The 23739-nt window shown below is 44.5% G+C and overlaps 1 protein-coding gene across 2 annotated transcripts in view; it reads left to right on the top strand.

Annotated features, from left to right (window-relative positions):
- The window catches only part of LOC122926787 (segment polarity protein dishevelled homolog DVL-1-like), a 152673-nt gene that overhangs the window by 50808 nt on the left and 78126 nt on the right, over positions 1–23739 (top strand). For both annotated transcript variants that reach the window (XM_044278270.1, XM_044278271.1), the window contains one exon: positions 23365–23434. In XM_044278270.1, the coding sequence (XP_044134205.1) occupies positions 23365–23434 (70 nt within the window). The remainder of the gene's footprint in view (positions 1–23364; positions 23435–23739) is intronic.

The raw sequence follows: 23739 nt of genomic DNA, 5'->3' as shown, positions 1-23739 counted from the left end.
GTGAAAATCGCACCGCATCCTCACTTGCTTGTGGATGCTTGCGATTTTCACTCAGCCCTATTCACTTCTATGGCGCCTGTGTTGGGTGAAAAACGCACAACATAGAGCTTGCTGCGATTTTCAGGCAACTCACAAGTGATGCGTGAAAATCACCGCTCATGTGCACAGCCCCATTGAAGTGAATGGGTCCGGATTCAGTGCGGGTGCAATGCGTTCACCTCACGCATTGTACCCGCGTGGAATTCTCACCCATGTGAAAGGGGCCTAAGGGTTAGACTGTAGGAGCAAAGGCCAGAACAGGACCTCTCACTGACACACGCTGCGAGTTTATCATATCACATTCAGCTCATTCCTGTGTGTCTGGCCTAAGACTTTTGTGACTGATCTATAAATGTTATTCTTCTGATCCCCCTTCAGATTCTGCAGGATTCCGCTTGTGATGGGCTTGTGCTTATACACAGAAGCCAATCAGAACAAGCAGAGCTGCACTGTACAGTATACAGGAGGAACACTGACAGCTTGCCATATAAGATCCCTTGTAATTAAACACTATAGCTACATTGAAGTCAAGGATCACAGCTCTGCTATAAGTTGAAGAACAATCAGCCAAAACCGAAGCAATGAGTAGCCGATAACCATTATCCAAAGGTACTGAAAACTCTTGTAAGTTTTGGCAGGAAAATACTAGAGAGAAAATATGTAGAATTGTGATTGTAGCAGCAACCTGCCGACCTTCTGAAGGCTAGACCTGTGTCTATGTGGCCACCCAGCTTGTCTTCTTGAGCTGTGTTGAGGAAGAAGCAAGGAGTCTTGTATAAAGACTGCAGCCTCAAAGACAGGTTATTGTGAAGGTCATTGGGACGCACTGAACTAGAACGGTGTTATAAAGTAAGTCAATAAATAAAACCGAACCCTGAATAGCTGGCACCAAAAGGTGGCATTTCCATGACATATCCGGAAAGGCCTTTCCCTGCCAGCACTTACAGATAAGATATAGAGTCATAAAGTAAACGATTCTCAGGGTGCAGTTCCTCAAGATGCTTGGCTTATTTTTGGCAGACATATAAGAAAATTTCAGGTGTCACAAGCCATAGGTGAGTCTCACTTTAATATCAATATTTTCAGTAGAGATCAAAGGGTTATTCCAAGATTTTAATATTGCTGGCCTATCCTCAGGCTATATAAGATCGGCAGCGGTCTGACACCCAGCACCCCAGACAATCAGCTGGTTCAGGATTGCTCCAGTGTTGGAATTCGGTGCCAGATTTGTACAGCTGATCTGTAATGTAGTGGACAGAGCTGTGACCATAGCGCTGCTCCAGTTGAAGTGAATGGAAACCGCGTTGCAGTAGGAGTGTAGGACCCCCACTGAACTAATCCCGAGGATAGACCATCAATATCAAAATCCTGGGCAAACCAATTAAAAATATATATCTGCCTGCAGGCTGTATTACATAGCATCAGTTTTCACAGTCCCTTTCAATAGCTATCCATTCCTAGCCATGCTTCTCATTTCATTTTTTACTTGATCTATGATTAAGACATGTACAGTTCGAAACGCGTCAGTCCTTATGTACAGGAGGGACCTTTGTACTAGCTCTTAATGGAAGAACTTTTTTATTTTATTCGCTGGATCCTACATCTGTTTCTGAAATGACTGCAGGGTGTGAATACCACCCAGATCCGTGCTGAATTGGTCACTTGACTTCTCCACCTGAGAGCCGGATACTGCTGCTTTCTCTTATTGCAGCTCGTGGGGCTGAAGTTGTGGGATTCCCTACTATGTTGTTTAAAGCATTGAAATAAAAGTCGTATTCATGTATACCAGCTGAGCTTATGCCAATAGGACACTTCTTATAGCCTGGACACGTTTAGTATATACCTTGAGCATGCGCCGCAAGCATGGTGTGAACAGACCACTGTTTAGATGCCAAGTAGGTGCAATAATACCCAGCACACTTCAGGTGACTCTCTGGAACATTAACCTGTGCAACCTTGTAAAAGGTAAGGGGACCCACTGCCACCTTAAGAGCAGCAAGGAGCTTTCTACTGTCTTTAAGATTGTATGTAAGGAACTTAATTAATAAGAGACTTATGGAAGGTGCCCCATCATGGTCTACTGGAGGTCAAGATATATTAGATGCACATGTGCACTTTAGTGTCTGCCCCTGAGGCTACATTCACACGACTGTTTTGCGGTCTGCAAATAATGGATTCGCAAAATACGGATGCAGTTCGTGTGCATCTCACACATTTCTTGGGCCCCATTGTCAAAATGTGTATTCTTGTCTGCAAAATGAACAAGAATAGGACACTTAGGAAAGATAATTACTGTCAGATGGGTGAATTTGACACTCAGCACAAGCACCGTGCCAGCGTGGGAACCAAAACAGCCCTGTTCTCTGTGTAGTGGCCGTGTAGCTTCCATTCAAGTAATTAGGATAGGTATAATGCTGGTGGTCACCCTCCCCTGTGCGATGGATGCTGTCTGTGCCCCTTGTGGCCGAACCCCCCCCCCCCCCCCCCTTCCTCCTGCTCTTCCCGGTTTTTCCCCCTTAGGGCATGCATGCTCGTTCTCCCAGGTCCACAAAGGGCCAGCGTGTGCAGAAGCTAATCTGTCCCCAGCCTATGATAGCATTCCCTGGGATGTATATGGCACTTTCCCTGAGCAATAAGGTTCCTAGCTTTTCTAGTTCCTGCAAGGGTAATCCATTACTGTGTGTTGTGACCTCAAACCCGAAACTGTATAGATCCTGTTCTGCCTGCCGTGACCTTTTGCCTGTTTACCACATTGCATGTCTCTCCCTGTCCTGACCTCATCTTGCGGTCTTACCACGCCTCTTTCCCCTTGGCACCGGTGTCTTTTGACCTGCGAGTAAACAGTCGCTAAACATCACTGAATGGAGAATACCCCTGGAGGTAACAGCCTGGTGGCCCTGTGCAGTGAAGTCCAGATCCCTGTTCGGTGGTAAAAGGGTGAATACCAGGGACCACATAGACAGCACCCTCAGGAGTAGCCCCAAGCCAGAGCTAAGTGACTAAGTGGGTCTACACCTGCTGCGTTACAATATATCATCAATATGTATAATCCTGAAAACACCTTTAGGGCTCATGCACACAAACATGCTTTTTTTCTTGTCCGTTGCATTTTTTTTGCGGCTCGTATGCGGAACTGTTTACTTTAATGGGGCCTCAAAAAAAACGGAAATTACGTATGCATTCTGTTTCTGTATGTCTGTTCCGCAAAATAATAGAACATGTTCTATTATTGTCTGCATTACGGACAAGGATAGGACTGTTCTATTAGGCCCCTTTCACACGGGCGAGTATTCCTGGCGGATGCGATGCCTGAGTTAAACGCATTGCACCCGCACTGAATACCGACCCATTCATTTCTATGGGACTGTTCACGTGAGCAGTGATTTTCACGCATCACTTATGCGTTGCGTGAAAATCGCAGCATGCTCCTCTTTGTGCGTTGCGGTGCGATAATCCACGCAACGCAGGCCCCATAGAAGTGAATGGGGTTGCGTGAAAATCGCAAGCATCCGCAAGCAAGTGCTCACCTTAGTCCACTTGTTCGCATAGCCCGGCATCTCCTTCTGTCTCCTTTGCTGAACAGGACCTGGGGTAAGCATTAATTACATGAACAGGACCTGTGATGACGTCACTGCGTTCATCACATGTTCCATCACATGATCCATCACCATGGTAAAAGATCATGTGACGGACCATGTGATGACCGGAGTGACGTAATCACAGGTCCTGTTCATGTAATGAATGCTCACCCCAGGTCCTGTTCAGCAAAGGAGACAGACGGAGATGCCGGGCTACACGAACAAGTAGGCTAAGGTGAGTTAAATAAATTTATATTTTTTTTTAACCCCTCCAGCGCTATTTGACTATGCATTCTGTATTCAGAATGCTATTATTTTCCCTTATAACCATGTTATAAGGAAAAATAATACAATCTGCAGAAATAATACAATCTGCAGAAAATAATACAATCTGCAGAACACCGATCCCAAGCCCGAACTTCTGTGAAGAAGTTCGGGTTTGGGTACCAAACATGCGTGATTTTTTTCACGCGAGTGCAAAACGCATTATAATGTTTTGCACTCGCGCAGAAAAATCGCGGGTGTTCCCGCAACGCCCGTGTGAAAGGAGCCTTAGAGGCTGGCTGTTCTGGTTCCACAAAATATGGAATGCACATTGCCGGTATCCACGTTTTTCGGATCTACAATTTACTAACCGCAAAGCATCCAACAGTCGTGTGCATGATCCCTAATAGTAATGTCCCGAGCATCCGGCATCTGTGAGGGATGGTGTGATCTCGTTTTTGGAGACTATATATCGTATAGCCAGCAGAAATCTGGTGGACTCCTAGACTATGTGAGATATATCTGCTCCTATATTGGTCCTTTATCTGTCATTAACATACCCTTACCACTCTTCATTTCATTCTATATAATACGTACCTTTAAGCCACGTCTGGCTATTACGTTTTAATTATCTGATTGTGCCAGATTATTTGGGGCATTTTTTCCATGTTTTTTTATGTGATACATAGACCCTGTACATTCATCCTCTGAGAAACCCATACTGTTGGGGGAAATGCGGCAGGGTCAAGGGGGGGGGGGATTTTTTTATTTTTATTGTTAGCCATCAGGATTAGTCTCTGAGCTGAGGGGCATGATAGGGTGACATTTAGGGTAAAATATTTTTTTTCCCCTCCCTTGTGACCCCGTACTCGTTCCTCACTACACCTCGTCATCTATTTTTGTATCTGTTTATATCTGTATATGATTGACTAGCATTGTATCCTAACCATAGTTTGGGCATTAGGTTTTAATGATTACTAATAAATACTGTAATTTTAAGGGTCTTTTTCTTTTGGGGAATTAATTGTTGATTTATTAAGACTCATATATTTTTTTGAATACCTTACACATACGTTAATGTCCCTGGTAAGATGCATGGTAGCCCCTGGCTGCTGTTACATCCAACTTTCTTAGAGTCCCGAATGCCAAGTCTACCTAGCATCGAAGTAATATAGGAGCATTGGATGGATCTCTTAATAACTAGACAGATTTGTCACTTAGTAATCAGATAAAATGGGTAATAAGTCCTGGATAATAGGCGGAATTGGATGGACATATGTCTATTTTTCATTTTCACAAGCTGTATTTCTATGCTACTGGGGGAGCTGGTATTGATGCATTATAGAGGTAGCTAGTAAATCAAAGATCTGCATGATTTATTTATGTCCGGATGGACTCTCAGGCACATTCATCCTGTCATTTCACCAAAATTTGTGGAAATATAAGCTGTTCATAGGGATCTTTGTAATGCGAGACAACATAGAAGCCTAGAGGAATAAAACATCTGAGATGAGGGAGCATATGGGATGGGCTCGGAGTAAGCAGCTACAGATGTTGGGAAGGAAGTTCCTGGGGGACTAGTATCAGGCAACGTGCAGGCAAAGGAAAAACAGGAACGCCACCTGACCGAGGCGAAGAAAGCCTTGTCAACTTTCTTCTTTTAGCGTAGTCTGAGATAGCGTTGGTTAATAATAAACTAACACAAAATGTTTCTGTACAGTAGTGGGCCTTCACTTACAGCATTCAAGGGTTTTCCAGGGCTTAAAGGGATTTTATCAAATTTTCATATTGATTGTCTATCCTCAGGATAGGCTGTCAATATGTGATTGGTGGGGGTCTGACTCTTGGAACCCCCACTAATGAGCTGTTTTAAAATGCCTGTGAGAGCCGTGGCCTCTTTTTAGGCCTGGGACATTGCGTTCATTGGTCACATGACCTAGGGGCTGCTCAGTTCCATTCACGTAAATAGGACTGAGCTTTTAAATGAGCAGCGAGGAGCGCCGTGGCCTCCTCAAACAGCTGATTGATGGAGTTGCCAGGAGTTGGACCTCTGCCAGTCTAATATTGATGACCTATCCAAAAATCTCAGAAAACCCATTTAAGGTTCTATACATTCTAGTGTATTGTTGGCTGAACCCGCTGAGAATGGAATGTTCAGCTGACAGCTTAATGTGTATGGGGAGCTCCCGACAGATGATGTCAGGGGAGAGAAGGATCGGCCAGAATGAATATTTTTGCCCAATCCTTTTGTTCTTCCGGAATATAACCTGCCACCAAAAGTGCCTTTCTCCCTTCTCCCCATTAAATACACATACACGTTGGAGCAGCTGGGAAGGAGTTGGTAGAGAGAGCTGTTGGCCGAATGATTGTTCTGCCATCAGCTATTGAATGGGTATGGGCGCCCTTGATTATTTATAACTGCTCCCTAGGATATGTCATGAATATCAGATTGGTAGCGGTCTGACTGCCAGCTCTTCTGACGATCAACCGTTTTCACTTGCTACAGAACCGGAACCAGGCACGAGAACTACATAACTCCGTCCACTGTGTAGTGGCCAGTCTGGTTACTGCAGCACTGCCTCCATTCAAGGAGTCAGACCACCGCCAATCTGATGACCCATCCTTATTTAGTCCTGGACCTCTTCCAGCGTCTTATCTTCATTATTAATGTTGTTAATGTTGTTCATCTCTTAAACGGGTTGTCCGGGTTCAGAGCTGAACCAGGACATAACCCTTTCTTCACCCAGGCAGACCCTCTGAGTGGCTTAATTGCGCAGGGCAAGGGCTTTTTCAGCAGATCTGGTCACGTACCAGGTCTCTGTATGGCAATGCTAGGTGGAGGTTTCCGTCTAGCAGTGAGCCTGGTGACGTCACCAGCACTAATGGGTGGGCTTTAGCGTTTCCCTAGCCTCTAAAACAGCGCTAAAGCCCGACAATTAGTGCTGGTGACATCACCGGGAATACTGCTAGGCAGAAGCCTCCGCCTAGCATTCCCTAACAGAGACCCGGTATGTCACTGGATCTGCCAAAAAAGCCCTTGCCCTTGTGAGATTCAGCGCAGGGCAAGGGAGAGCATCGGAGAATGAAATGCTCCGATGCTTCACTCCACACTGGGTGAAGAAGAGGATATGTCCAGGTTCAACTCTGAACTCGGACAACCCCTTTAATTTTGCTCCTCCTCCCTGACATGCATGAAAAAAAGGGTGTCATAATGAATTACAAGGTAGCCAAGCTCTCTGAGCAGAGGTGAGTAAACCACTGCAGACACCTCTGGCAGTGACTTTTACTGTATCTCCACTGAGGATAAAGGATCAGGAATGTTGAAATTCAGCATGGCCGATTCTTCTTTCCCCTGACATCATCTGACGTGTGAATTCAAACACCCCATATGCTCCAAAATCAATTGATTTGCTGTCGTTATACTAGCGTACATGGCAAGGTTAAAAGCCACATGGTCTTTCATCTTCCATGAGAGTTTTAAAACAATATGGAGGATTTGTGCATACAAGCCCATTAGATCGCCGTTTTGATAGGACGATGACAAGTGGTGGACAATGTCACTGTTTGTATTTGCACTTGGATTTATCCTATTTTAGTCCCCGGTAAGAGTGGAGCAATGACTGCTGATGACACTGACGGTGAGACGGATAACCTCTCGCCTTGTGTCAACTACAGAAATACTGTGGTTTTGTTTCCTTCATCTTCCATAAAATCCTGAGTCATTCTTTCAAGAGCGGAGATTTCTGTGCTTGCCTTCTTAACAGTCCACAAAATCGTGAGAGAGATTAGAAGAGATTAGAAGAAATCAACTTAATCGCCTAATTGTAAACTTTTCCATTCTTGTGCAAGTCGCCGGGGTCAGTAGAAACAACAGCACTAATGCAGCGGGACTTAAGACGTCTTTATTAGGTTCAGGGTGTGTTGCTGGGAGGGAGCAGCGAAAGGCAGAGAGCATTCCTACAGGACCAAGTGCGGTCGGTTTGTTGGACAGTTCACACACATACCCTTAAAAATCCAACATCTGAGTGACTATCTCTAGTCCTACTGGTTTAAATCAAAGTCCCGTGGCGTTCAATGGAAATATGGCTGCTCTTGCATGACCTGCTCTCCTTTCACCACTATGGGATTTCCAAAAACACACTAGCTCGCTCTGTCTGCTGTTTTCAGAACTCCCATAGCATTGAATGGAGAACAAGCGCATTGCAATCTCTTTCACATCTGAGGATCCTATCTTTATGGAGATAGGAGCGAGTCCCAACGGTGGGACCCACATTAATGACATATGCATTAATGTCCCAGGTGGGGTGACCCCTTTATAGGAGTTGTGCTTCTTTTCTTCCAGAAACGTGGAATCATGGTAGTCCCAAGGGGTTCACTTACTTTTTAAGGGAGGCCCTAGATGTGTCAGACTCCCTCCTATACCAGTCATACAGTCATTTACGTAGCCAGTTATTCTGTCTGCCTCCTGCTCTTTGAAGTAACGAGTGAGAGTCATGGTTTACATTTAGAGAAGGGCAATTAATTGTCATTTCTGGGATTAGCCGTCGTTTGATGTTTACATGTATTACAGTTTAAGATCCTATTCCTGAATATATTCACTGACGCCCTTGAAAATGACCCGTAAATGACTCTGTGCTCGTTCAGATGGGAATACTTTAGACTGTGACGTTATTAGCCATGCTATCAAAGGGGCAGTTCAGGGTTAGAAAATGACTTTCTTCCAAAAAACAGCATCACCATTGTCCTTAGGTTGTATGTGATATTGCTGCAAAGCCCCATTTATCTCATTTGAGCTGAGCTGCAATACCACACACGACCTGTGAACAACGGTAGCGCTGCTTTTTTTTGAAGAAAGATGCATTTTTTTTTATTCTGGAAAAGTCCTAAAGGTTACTATTATTGAATTGTATTTATGTGTTATTATTGATAATTCCTTACCAGCACATGATTCCATTTCTGAGTTTTTTTTCTCTGATTTAGGGTGCATCCACACGACCGTATAAATGGATCCGCATCCGTTCCGCTATTTTGCGGAATGGGTGCGGACCCATTAATTTCATTGTTCCGTTCTGCGGCTTCGCAAAAAATATGGAGCATGTCCTATTCTTGTCCGCATTCTCTATATAGTGCCGGCCATGTGCGGTCCGCAAAATGCAGAAGGAAACCGGACAACCCTCGGGATCAGCCTGAGGCCCCCTGCACACGAACGTGTGCACCCCGTGGTCGTGCTGCGGCCCGCAATGCACGAACACGGTCCGTGGGGCAGCCGCAGCGGATTGCGGACCCATTCACTTTAATGGGTCTGTGATCCGGCCGTTCCGCAAAAAGATAGGACATGTTCTATCTTTTTGCGGAACGGAAGTATGGGACAAAACCCCACGGAAGCACTCCGTAGTTCTTCCGTAGGGTTCCGTTCTGTGCTTCAAGTGAATAGGTCCGCATTTGTGATGCGGAATGACGACGGAACGGCACCCGTGTATTGCGGATCCGCAAATGCGGTCCGCAATACGGTGACAGGGGGCCTTACATTAAAGAACTGATAAGCACTTACCTGGCAGATCCAGTGCACCCGCTCCAGTTCTCTGAGATGCTATTTACCCAGCTGCAGTCAATAACTGGCCTCTTTGGTGCACCACTGAGGCCAGTGATTGGCTGCAGCGGTAACATTGACATGACCTTCCTCCCTGTATTGTAATAATTATTCGTTGGTGGCACAGTGTGCGCCCCCCATCGGCCCCCCCTCCTTCTATAGCATTAACCACATTGGTGGTGGCCAGTGTGCGGCTTCCCATCTCCCCCCCCCCATCATTGGTGGCAGCGGAGTTCCGATCGGAGTCCCAGTTTAATCGCTGGGGCTTCGATCGGTAACCATGGCAACCAGGACGCTACTGCAGCCATGGTTACTTAGCAATAGTACAATAGTAAAAGATTCATACCTACCTGGGAGCTCCTCCTACTGGTAAGTGACAGGTCTGTGCGGCGCATTGCTGTCACTTACCAGTAGGAGGAGCTCCCGGCCGGGGGGGAGGGGGGGCGATGGGGGGCGCACACTGTGCCACCACGAAAAATTATTACAATACAGGGAGGAAGGGGGGGCCGATGGGGGCGCACACTGTGCCACCAACGAATAATTATTACAATACAAGGAGGAAGGGGGGGCCGATGGGGGGCGCACACTGTGCCACCAACGAATAATTATTACAATACAGGGAGGAAGGGGGGGCGATGGGGGGCGCACACTGTGCCACCAACGAATAATTATTACAATACAGGGAGGAAGGGGGGGGCCGATAGGGGGTGCACACTGTGCCACCAACGAATTATTACAATAGAGGGAGGGAGCCGCACTGGCCACCAATGATATTCAAACTGGGGGGGGGGGGGGAGGGGTCTGCCCCCTGCTGCCTGGCAGCCCTGATCTCTTACAGGGGGATATGATAGTACAATTAACCCCTTCAGGTGCGGCACCTGAAGGGGTTAATTGTACTATTGTGCTGAAAGTCAATGGGACCGCAGAAAAACACATTAACGGGACAACGGCCACGGGTGCACACAACGGTCGTGTGCATGAGGCCTTATGGAGAGAAATGTATTGTCTTACATTTCCATCCATCTCTCATTCACTGCGATGTCAAAAAATTAAGTTTCTATAGTTCATTTTTTATTTTTTGCAGGACAGAAAAGCGTGGTATGCTATGTTATTCTGTCCTGCAAAAAAACATACAAAAAAAAGTAAACAGTGACAAATGGACTTTTGAACTATGTTTGGCCAATTATTGTCTGTGGTACATTGAGCCATATGTTTCTATACGTTTTTTTCTGTTTACAAATGTATCCGCTTGACGAACAGCAAAAACAAGGTGAACAGACACTAACATGTTTAGTTAGGCTACTTTATTTTCATGAGACGGGGGCAGCCACTTTGCCTGACCTGCAGCACCAGCAGATCCAGTCATTTTCTTTACAGAAGGGGCTTTGACATAAGAAAATAGTCAGAAAATGACTAATATGAGGGTAATTTACCAAATGTGGACACCAGCTTTCTGGCATACAGAAGTCACAAATATTTGTACAAACGTAATTTTTCAGCAAAAATGTGCGGCTTTTAAAATTTCTGCGCCACTCATGGCACTTCAAGTGGCTGGAGCTTATCATACGTGTAACTTATACGTGAAAATGTGCACTAGCCCCTAGCTGGTGTGGATTTCAGTTTCTTTGGTAAATGACCCCCATTGACTTACATGGGAGATTGTTGTAAGCAAGCACAGTGCACGGAGGGGGAGCACAGCCTTGTCCCTGTCAATGCCCTGTGCAATGGAATTCCCTTTGACACTGCACGTTACACATTGCAAAGCCCGGAGTAGCATCTATTACGTCCGACTTGCATCATGATCCCAAAAAATTTATTAACATGAGGTGAAATAACAACTGCATAATCAGCTGCTATTTTACCGGTTGGTTTACATGAATAGAGTCAGAAATGCTAATTTTAATATTGCTCTAAACATCCTAATCCAAATGCATGTGCTACAATTTGGCTAATTATGATTTTGGAGACATCAGGTTTATTTTTGATCATTTTATTCCAGACATCAAATTATCAGACTATTGATTAATATTAAGGAAGTGCTGGAGTGGGGGCTACTCACTCTACCCTGTCATTGATTTCCTGTGGGTAGCGACGCACTTTACCCTAGTATCATTTGAGGAGTCAAGTATGTACACTGATTGCTATTGTCTGGATATTACACCGTTATTATAATGGATTGCTGAGCTTGGAAACTGCAGCTTTTCTGCGCACGATCAGATCGAATATTAAAGAGACATTTAACTCGTTCTACATTATCCCTGGCAACCCTAAGTTACAGAGCAAGTCCTGTCAGATATAAAAGTTCTCCTGCCTTTCCAGATCTGTGTTTTTGCCCATAGGGGGCAGTGTGATAACAATTCCAATGCAGTATTGCAGGGGTCAGTAACCATAGGCACTCCACCTCCTGAGCAAATACAACTCCCAGTATTCACACCTGGCTGTTTTTGTAACTCCCATAAAAGTGAAAAAAAGGATTCTGGGAGTTGTAGTTTCACATACAACCTAAGGACAGAGGTTGCTGATCCATGCAGTATAGGTATGTTCAGGGGTGCACCTGCCTGAGGCGAAAACTGAAACGGCGCCCCCCATGCCAATTTCTTAACCTAAGGCCTCTTTCAGACTACCGTATGGCTATTTCAGTGTTTTGCGGTCCGATTTTCACGGATCCGTTGTTCCGTTTTTTGTTTCCGTTGTGTTTCCGTTTCGGTTCAGTTTTTCCGTATGGCATATACAGTATACAGTAATTACATAGAACAAATTGGGCTGGGCATAACATTTTCAATAGATGGTTCCGCAAAAAACGGAACAGAAGACATACGGATGCATTTCCGTATGCATTCCGTTTTTTTTGCGGACCCATTGATTTTAATGGAGCCACGGAACGTGATTTGCGGCCAAATATAGGACATGTTCTATCTTTGCACGGAACGGAGATACAGAAACACGGAAATGGAATGCATACGGAGTACATTCCGTTTTTTTTGCGGACCCATTGAAATGAATGGTTCCATATACGGACCGTATATGGAACGCAAAAAACGGCCCGCAAAACGGGGAAAAAAAACGGTAGTGTGAAAAAGGCCTAACCCCTTTGCCACAATGAAAGAGCTCATTGCCCATGGTCCTTCTGCTGCCCCACTCTTGCCCCCTACCTAGTGCTGCCTGAGGTGATCGCCTCCCTGGGTATGTTGTCAATATTAGAAAGACTAGTTATTGTAGAAAGACCAGGTATTGCTCCACTTCCTATACGACTAGGGCTATGCTGAGACGTTTGAGCTCATGCTTAGCATTTCACCATGGTTTCCTGATGAACAGAAAAGGGCATATGTCACTTGGACATACCCATTTTACTTAACCACTTACCTACTGCCATACAACTATATACGTTGGCGGTAAGATCTTTAAAGATGGTGCCTGCTAAAGAGTGAAGCGGGCACCATAGCCGCTAGGTGTCTGTTGTTTTACGTAGCAGACATTCGGGTTAATGTCTGCAATCGGCGATAACGTAGAACGCAGACATTTAATTCCCCCAATTCTATGGTTAAATATGACCACGGTATCTGAGAGCTAAAATAAAAAACTTGGGACCTGGGGACCAGAATGCCTTCCCCTCGCTGAGAACAGGGAAGACATTCTTTAGTGCTGATAGGCCCAAACCTGCTCGAGGCTCTGATGCCTGTCACAAGTATGTTCCAATTCAGGTCTGCAGGTGGCAGCACTACATTGGATTATACTAATTTTTCTATTCATTAAAGGATTAAATCCCATTACTGAATAGAAATAGGAATGTGAAGATTGCATGTTGACGTCAGCTCGGGGGCCTAAAAAAAGTTAAAAAAGTAAAATAAAATAAAACTTCATATCACCCCCCCTTTCTCCAAAATGAAAATAAAAAATGAACATCACAGTCATTGCTGCGTCCGAAAACTACAGTACTATTAAACATTTTAAAATAGCTTGAGTGGTGATGTAGCGGTGACTAGTTACAGAATACAATAGCATTATTTATTTCTCTTGCTTATATAGCGCCAACATATTCTGTAGCGCTTCACAGACATTGTCATCAGAGGGACTCACAATTCCCTACCAGTATGTCTTTCGGTGTGTGAGAGGAAGCCATAATTTCTGGAGGAAACCCATACAAAAACAGGGAGAACATATAAACTTCATGTAGTGTTGCCTTTAGCGTTATGCCAGAACTTTGTTGACAGGTTCTCTTTAAATGGCATCTGTCAGCAGATTTGATGAAACTGGCTGACCTGTTACATGTGCACTTGGCAGCTGAAGGCATCTGCGTTGGTTCCATGTTCATATGTGCCGGCATAGTTGAGATGATGTATACCTCTAAGAAAAGATGATCCAGTATTTATAGGGATTGTAATTATTTACTAAAACAGATCTGTGTGTCCAGAATGCTGCTGTCTTCACAGCTGTACTTCTGGACTGATTCCTCTCCTACATCTCATAAGGGATCTACTATCAGTTGTACTGACAGTGACAGATGCTGAGGATTGAGGATGTGAATCCCCTCCAATGCAGAGTTTTCTATGGTTGCTCAGCTTTCCCTCTACACAGACTATGTTATTTTTGTCATTCTCCCTCTCAAAACTGCCTTGTTATAAAAGGGAACATCAGCAAACTTCACCGGAGGATACTGATTATACAGGTCCTTCTAAAAAAATTAGCATATTGTGATAAAGTTCATTATTTTCTGTAATGTACTGATAAACATTAGACTTTCATATATTTTAGATTCATTACACACCAACTGAAGTAGTTCAAGCCTTTTATTGTTTTAATATTGATGATTTTGGCATACAGCTCATGAAAACCCAAATTCCTATCTCAAAAAATTAGCATATTTCATCCGACCAATAAAAGAAAAGTGTTTTTAATACAAAAAAAGTCAACCTTCAAATAATTATGTTCAGTTATGCACTCAATACTTGGTTGGGAATCCTTCTGCAGAAATGACTGCTTCAATGCGGCGTGGCATGGAGGCAATCAGCCTGTGGCACTGCTGAGGTGTTATGGAGGCCCAGGATGCTTCGATAGCGGCCTTAAGCTCATCCAGAGTGTTGGGTCTTGCGTCTCTCAACTTTCTCTTCCCAATATCCCACAGATTCTCTATGGGGTTCAGGTCAGGAGAGTTGGTAGGCCAATTGAGCACAGTAATACCATGGTCAGTAAACCATTTACCAGTGGTTTTGGCACTGTGAGCAGGTGCCAGGTCGTGCTGAAAAATGAAATCTTCTTCTCCATAAAGCTTTTCAGCAGATGGAAGCATGAAGTGCTCCAAAATCTCCTGATAGCTAGCTGCATTGACCCTGCCCTTGATAAAACACAGTGGACCAACACCAGCAGCTGACATGGCACCCCAGACCATCACTGACTGTGGGTACTTGACACTGGACTTCAGGCCTTTTGGCATTTCCCTCTCCCCAGTCTTTCTCCAGACTCTGGCTCCTTGATTTCCGAATGACATGCAACAGTCCAGTGCTGCTTCTCTGTAGCCCAGGTCAGGCGCTTCTGCCGCTGTTTCTGGTTCAAAAGTGGCTTGAACTGGGGAATGCGGCACCTGTAGCCCATTTCCTGCACACGCCTGTACACGGTGGCTCTGGATGTTTCTACTCCAGACTCAGTCCACTGCTTCCGCAGGTCCCCCAAGGTCTGGAATCGGTCCTTCTCCACAATCTTCCTCAGGGTCCGGTCACCTCTTCTCGTTGTGCAGCGTTTTCTGCCACACTTTTTCCTTCCCACAGACTTCCCACTGAGGTGCCTTGATACAGCCCTCTGGGAACAGCCTATTCGTTCAGAAATTTCTTTCTGTGTCTTACCCTCTTGCTTGAGGGTGTCAATGATGGCCTTCTGGACAGCAGTCAGGTCGGCAGTCTTACCCATGATTGCGGTTTGGAGTAATGAACCAGGCTGGGAGTTTTTAAAAGCCTCAGGAATCTTTTGCAGGTGTTTAGAGTTAATTAGTTGATTCAGATGATTAGGTTAATAGCTCGTTTAGAGAACCTTTTCATGATATGCTAATTTTTTTAGATAGGAATTTGGGGTTTTCATGAGCTGTATGCCAAAATCATCAATATTAAAACAATAAAAGTCTTGAACTACTTCAGTTGGTGTGTAATGAATCTAAAATATATGAAAGTCTAATGTTTATCAGTACATTACAGAAAATAATGAACTTTATCACAATATGCTAATTTTTTTAGAAGGACCTGTACATCATAACTGTGCCTGGCACAACTACCTCTGGTGAGCATATACACTCACCTAAAGAATTATTAGGAACACCATACTAATACGGTGTTGGACCCCCTTTTGCCTTCAGAACTGCCTTAATTCTATGTGGCATTGATTCAACAAGGTGCTGATAGCATTCTTTAGAAATGTTGGCCCATACTGATAGGATAGCATCTTGCAGTTGATGGAGATTTGAGGGATGCACATCCAGTGCACGAAGCTCCCGTTCCACCACATCCCAAAGATGCTCTATTGGGTTGAGATCTGGTGACAGTGGGGGCCATTTTAGTACAGGGAACTCATTGTCATGTTCAAGAAACCATTTTTCCAGTCTTCAACAGTCCAATTTTGGTGAGCTCGTGCAAATTGTAGCCTCTTTTTCCTATTTGTAGTGGAGATGAGTGGTACCCGGTGGGGTCTTCTGCTGTTGTAGCCCATCCGCCTCAAGGTTGTGCGTGTTGTGGCTTCACAAATGCTTTGCTGCATACCTCGGTTGTAACGAGTGGTTATTTCAGTCAACGTTGCTCTTCTATCAGCTTGAATCAGTCGGCCCATTCTCCTCTGACCTCTAGCCTCAACAAGGCATTTTCACCCCCCACAGGACTGCCGCATACTGGATGTTTTTCCCTTTTCACACCATTCTTTGTAAGTCTGGCACCAACAACCATGCCACGCTCAAAATTGCTTAAATCGCCTTTCTTTCCCATTCTGACATTCAGTTTGGAGTTCAGGAGATTGTCTTGACCAGGACCACAACCCTACATGCATTGAAGCAACTGCCATGTTATTGGTTGACTAGATAATCGCCTTAATGAGAAATAGAACAGGTGTTCCTGATAATTCTTTAGGTGAGTGTATATTGTAGAACAAATAGTTTTTTTTTTTTATCCCAATGGGGCACCCATTTATGCTTTCTATATTATCACTGAGAGGACATAGAGGGAAAGCAGAGAGCCTTCAGAAACAGAAGCAAAACGAATGGTTTAATTGAAGATTCAGCAGCACTAGCTGCCGGTTGAAGGATTTGCACTTACTTTACTCTACAGAAGCAAAAAAAATGTTTTAATGAAATTTTTCATGAATACTTAAAAAATGAATACTTAAAAAAAAATAATACTTAGGCTGGGTTTACACGGGCGTTGCGGGTGACATGCAGGAAAAGATGCGGGTGCGTTGTGGGAAAATGAACAATTTTTCCCCGCGAGTGCAAAGCGTTTTAATGCGTTTTGCACGCGCGTGAGAAAAATCGGCATGTTTGGTACCCAGACCCGAACCCGGACTTCTTCACAGAAGTTCGGGTTTTGGTTAGGTGTTGTGTAGATTTTAATATTTTCCCTTATAACATGGTTATAAGGGAAAATAAGAGCATTCTCAATACAGAATGCTAAGTAAAATGTCCATTGAGGGGTTAAAAATAATAAACAAATTTAACTCACCCCATCCACTTGGTCGCGTAGCAGATCTCCTCTTCTTTCTTCTTTCTTCAGGACCTAGGTAAAGGACCTTTGATGACATCACTGCGCTCATCACACGGTCCATCACATGATCCATCACCATGGTGATGGATCATGTGACGGACCATGTGATGAGCGCAGTGATGTCACCACAGGTCCTTTTCCTCCTGGGCATCAAAGAAGAAGACAGAAGAGAAGGCGGGCTGCGTGAACAAGTGGATGAGGTGAGTTAAATTATTTATTACATTTTTTAACCCCTCCATCCCTATTTTACTAAGCATTCTGTATTAAGAATGCTATTATTTTCCCTTATAACCATGTTATAAGGGAAAATAATAATGATCGGGTCCCCATCCCGATCGTCTCCTAACAACCATGTCTGAAAATCGCACCGCATCCGTGCACAGCCCCATAGAAATGAATGGGTCCGGATTTAGTGCGGGTGCAATGCGTTCATGTCACGCATTGCACCCGGGCGGAAATCTCGCCCGTGTGAACGAGGCCTTAGGCTTCTTTCACACGAGTGTGTCCGGATGCGTTGCGGCAAACCCGTGCGAGTGTTTTGCACGCGCGTGATAAAAAACCGAATGTGTTTTGCACGCGCGTGATAAAAAACCGACTGTGGTACCCAGACCCGAACTTCTTCACAGAAGTTCAGGTTTGGGTTCAAGGTTGTGTAGATTGTATTATTTTCCCTTATAACATGGTTATAAGGGAAAATGATAGCATTCTGAATACAGAATGCATAGTACAATAGGGCTGGAGGGGTTAAAAAAAAACTAAATAAAATATTTTAACTCACCTTAATCCACTTGTTCGCGCAGCCGGCATCTCTTCTGTCTTCATCTGTGAGGAAAAGGACCTTTGAGGACGTCACTACGCTCATCACATGGTCATTTACATGACCCATCACTATGGTGATGGATCATGTGATGAGCGTAGTGACGTCACAGGTCCTTTACCCAGTTCCTGAAAAAAGAAGACAGAAGAGATGCCGGCTGCGCGAACAAGTGGATTAAGGTGAGTTAAAATATTTGTATTTCTTTTTTAACCCCTCAAGCCCTATTTTACTATGCATTCTGTATTCAGAATGCTATTATTTTCCCTTATAACCATGTTATAAGGGAAAATAATAATAATCCAGTGCCCATCCCGATCGTCACCTAGCAACCGTGCGTGAAAATCGCACCGCATCCGCACTTGCTTGCGATTTTCACGCAACCCCATTCATTTCTATGGGGCCTGCGTTACGTGAAAAACGCACAAAGAGGAGCATGCTGCGATTTTTACGCAATGCACAAGTGATGCGTGAAAATCACCGCTCATGTGCACAGCCCCATAGAAATGAATAGGTCCGGATTCAGTGCGGGTGCAATGCGTTCAACTCACGCATCGCACCCGCGCGGAAATCTCGCCCGTGTGAAAGGGGCCTTAGGGTGAGACCACATGCATGCTGCACCGGTTAGTCAGTCTGCATTGTTAATGGCCCTGTGGCAACTGCGACACGACTGCACAGTGCGGTCATACATTTAATTTTGCAATTAGTAAGCGAATGAACACTAAACATAATTTTGAACAAACGTGTCCATAGCCTTTATGTAGTGTTATACGTAGAAGATGTACAACCTCTGTTTTTTGACTGCAGGCCTTTCTGATCTCGCTGAATAAAGTTTACATACATTATATAATCTCCAAGCAAATCCCTTTTATTCTAATCTCTAGAGATGAAGTCCAGGCATCCAGGGAGCTTTGGCACTCTGGTGCCTTCTCTCCATGCTTGGCTAGTAAAACCTTCTTACTTGACATTCCCCCAGCACCACCGTGTAATATACTTTATTGTTCGCTTAATCCCTTAACAGACCTTTATGTGCAATGGATTCTGCCCATTGATTTTCGAAGTGTAGGCGTTGACTGAGCTGCTTCTTGACCACTTTATTGCATCGTGTAAAGTCTAAGTAAGAGCCGAGTCCTCCCTTCCATTTCTTCCTAAGTTTGCATAGTTACGATCATTCCATTGTGAGTGATAATGTGTTCAGTCCAGATCTGAAAACTAGAATAAAACTCAATAAGGAAAGAAATTTATAGTTTAAAAGATGTGTTACAATTGTGGTCGTCCCCAGTGTCGACCTGTGACCCCTGCAAAGTGGTAAGAGAATCTGCAGTGGATTTCCCTGAGGGCTCATTATATTAATATGACATCTCTGTTAAAGTATAATTAGATAAGCCTGGGTAGTATTTCTTATCCTGTAGATGCATCTTTCTATTTTATTGCTCTCCATGTACCTAATCTCTTCATTTCATGACATAATTAATTTATACTATAATTGCACCCTGTGTTTATGTTAACTTTCCATAAAAGCTGGATTACTTTTTCTCAATTACTGACTTTGTCGTTGTGGACAAGCTGGCCCCTTACTTAGGATAATACAAGTTGTAAGATCTCCAGAAATGGCTAGTAGTGCAACCACTCTACTAGCTTGGCTTTTCTAGAGTCTATCTTCTGCATGCAGTGGTGGACTAATCATTCATTAATCATTAGGATCTGATGGCCCATGGCTAAAGTAATCCCTTAGTCATATAGAACAAAAGGAAAACAAAATTTGGTAAATTCTCCTCAAATGCAATTTGTTTACCCCAAACAAGTGTTTGATGGCTATAGTAGTTGGTAAGGAGCCCATGATCTTCACTGTCCAGGCCCCAGATCACTGATAGCTTGATGCTCACTGTTTTTGTGTAGGATCCCCTGACTTGTTCTGATATAATCCATGCCAGGGCTACCTTAAAGATAGGGCAAGTGGCATGTCAGCACCAGGTCCCCTTGCAGTGTGTCAAGTGACTTCACTGTCAAGTGACATGGTGCTCAGCTATGTTCCCAGACTAAGATAAGACTGAGCGTAATTGAGCACAGTATTTTTTCTGTGATAGTTAACGTCCTTCCATGTCACGTGAAGTACCACTCAACAAAGCTGTCTGTGTCTGACCCAGCCCTCTAACATGACTCCGGTGCTGCAGTAAGGTCTGACTGCAGTCTCCACTCAGTGAGTTAATCCACTGACTTCACTTGTAAGGGAGTGGCAACACCTACCTTAAAGTGGTTTTACCTTAAAGACGTATATTCCGTGTGAGGGGGCCCTGCATATGGGGGGGCATGTTATAGTTTCAGATAACCCCTTTCATTAATGCTGTGAACATCAGATCGTTTTGTACTTGGCCAACATCTTTGAGGGTGGCCCCCTGGGCATCGGCCCACTGGGAAATTTCCCTATGTGGCCAATCCTCCCCTGGTTTGCAATACAGTCCTCAGCAGGCAGTACCATGTATAGGGTACACAAGGTAACTCGTGGTAATAGGTAGATACAGGTCACTGGTATCTTCTTACATTTGTATGGCCAGGAATTCTTGAGTTGACCTGCAACCTATAGGCAGAAAGTGGCCCATAACCATTTGCAATGTCTAGGGTTGCAGGCCCAATCTGTTACAGCAACCCAAAGTAGGTCCACAGCTTAGGCAGCAGTTCAAAACTCAGGGTCTCACGGTCACTACTGCTCTCAGCATGCGCAACTCCAACCATGGATCCTCTTCACTGCTCAGTAACTGAGGACAGGTTCTCTATGGCTTTGCAGCACTCTACCCTAAGATGCCTCCCAATCTAGTCTTGCTCTAGTTCCTACAAACTCCACGTGGCTCTACTTTACAAAGTCCGCAGATGAGACCATATCTACGGCTAATCTATGCAATATAGTCTTAATCGACGGTGGCACTATAAAGTCTACATCAACAGCAAATACATTATTCACAATATGGCATAGCATAACATTGATCACCAGTCACTTCACTGGTAGTTTTCGGTTCAAGGAAACAATATGTGGCAAGGGGGTGGATCAGTGCTCTGCCAGTCTCCTTACAAGCCTGTATAGTAGGTGCAGTTACTGACAATCCCTAAGTGGGTCCAACAGCTTGGCCATCATCCTATTATTTTCCCTTTACATAGTGGTGCCATACGTGTCTGGTAGATGTATGTCTATGGGAATCTAAGGCTGTAAATGCATCATCCAGTGAAACGCAATCTTCCGCTCCCCCACCCACCAGCCTTAGAGTTCTAGATACCTGAAATGTTTAAAAAGTGATCCTCTGCTCGAGAAACATTTTGGTTAAAGATCTATTACGACCTTTATGGTCAGGTGCCCGAAATATGCAGCATGCCTTTTCACAGCTCGCAGGCATTGAGGTTACAAGCAGTCTGGTGCAGTCACATATATTTTATTACTATATGCACTTAAAGAGCACTGACATATTCCGTAGCGTTTTACAGACATTAGCATCACATTGTCCCACATTGTCCCCAAGGCGTCTTGCACACGAACATGTGTGCCTTGTGGCCGTGCTGCGGCCTGCAAATTGCTGGCCGCAATGCACGAACACCCACCATGGGGCAGCCGCAGCGGATCGGGAACCCATTCACTTTAATGGGTCCGCGATCCGGCCGTTCCGCAAAGAGATAGGACATGTTCTATCTTTTTGTAGAACGGAAGTACGGGACGAAACGCCACTCCGTAGGGTTCCGTTCCGTGCTTCCGTTCCTCACCATTCCGCATCTCCGGACCCATTGAAGTGAATGCGGAATGCACATGGAACGGTGTCCGTGTATTGCAAAGCCGGTCCTCAATACAGCCACGGAGCGCACACGTTCGTGTGAAAGAGGCCTAAGGTCCCTATCAGTATGTCTTTGGAGTGTGGGAGAAAACCGGAGTACCCAGAGGAAACCCACACAGACACGGTGAGAACATCCTTGGTTGGATTTGAACCTAGGACCCCAGTCCTGCAAGGCACCAGTGCCAACCACTGAGCCACCATGCTGCCCATATTAAGTATGGTAGATAGTGACTCCAGAGAGAGTTCGGAAGCTATTAATAACGCCTCCTGAAGATTGTCTACTGTACACACTAAACAGGATGCTGAACTTCCACATCCTGTTGTGTTGCGATCACCGGTGGACGATGCAGGCATGAGAGATGTAGATCTTGTAGGACCCAGATCAAAAAGTATAAAGACTGATTCCCAAGTGCAACCCTAGAAATAATGTGTAAGCAGCAAATAGGGAATAAACTGTATTGTAATCATTATTATTATATTATGCTGTATTCATCTGAGAACACACAAAACCGGGAGAAATACAACAAAAAATCTGAATAACATATGTCATGAAATAGGCCATACGTGTGTGATCAATGGGAATCGGACCCCCACTGATCACCAGAAAGAACGGGCTGCAGGGCTGCTGACGTCTGCAGTTTTGTCAGCCCATGTCGCAATCTTAGTCACTGAAGTAAAGGGCCTGCAGCCCTCATTGTTTGAATTGGACTGACCCCCGATCACACATATGGATAGCCCATCAATGTTATCCTGGAATCCTGGATCTCACACATGCCAAAATTCAGTCCCCTAGAGCTGATCCCTAGGAAAAAGGATTGTCGGAAATTGTTTGTGCACATGCACGTACAAGATCATTTACATAGTCCTCCATAGAGGGGTATATAGAACGGTAGACATAGCCGTCCATAGACCAGCCTAGTGCAGGGGTCCAGCTATTGTGAAACTACAACTCTCAGCAGCTCAGCTGTTTTTAGAACTTCCATAGATGTGAATAGAGCATGCTGGGAGTTGTAGCTCCACAATACGACTAGTGGCATATGCATAGACAAATGTTTCCCCCAGCAGCCACAGTCCTCAAAGTGAGCACTTGGGCTGTGAATTGTGGCACAGTGCATGCAAGCAGGGGTGAGTACTACAACGCTCTCCTATGTCCGCCTATTTATGCTGAACTATAGAACCCCTTTAAGGTGAATGCCTTAAATGCCCCGTCCTGTTCTGCTGAACACAAAGGTTTGCTCTGAGATTATATGGAACATTGTGGTTGTAGTGACATCATATTTAGAAACTAGAAGTGAGTGGCCGCGAAAAAGCAATTACGGAGTCTGTATCCGTCTGCTACAGTCAATGGACTCTCAAAGTAGTGGAGACAGCTGACTTACTGAGTTAATTGGCCTGGATTACAGAGGAAGAGTGTATGAACGTGGCGATGAAAAGACAATATATATCTGGAGGTCATATAGCAATGACATTCGGCTGACTGTTGAGATGATGAAACGTTCAGCCTCTGACTCTTATGTCACATTCAATCTTTCAGGGTGGTCAAAGAAGAGATTTCAGATGACAACGCTAAGCTGCCGTGTTTTAATGGAAGAGTGGTGTCCTGGGTGAGTCTCCTCTTTAAATAATAATGAGCTATTATCCCAACTTAGAATGGTTTCATAGTATATACTGTATGTCGCAGTTGGTAATTCCCCAAACTCAAAATGGGATTTACGTCTCACTGAGAGCTCAACCAAATTTGTTTGGCTATTAGTTTGATGTTATATTTGTATAGGGAAGTTCTGGTTTTCTCACAGCACAATTCTGGCTGCACGCAGCCACCACTAGGGGGAGCTAACTATATGTATACATATCTTTTCTATCTAGTGCTGAATTTGTTTGCTGTATAAATCTGTGAGCTCCCCCTAGT

Source organism: Bufo gargarizans, chromosome 2, assembly GCF_014858855.1.
Source record: "Bufo gargarizans isolate SCDJY-AF-19 chromosome 2, ASM1485885v1, whole genome shotgun sequence".
Classification (NCBI taxonomy): domain Eukaryota; kingdom Metazoa; phylum Chordata; class Amphibia; order Anura; family Bufonidae; genus Bufo; species Bufo gargarizans.
This window is presented reverse-complemented; position numbering and strand designations above follow the sequence as displayed.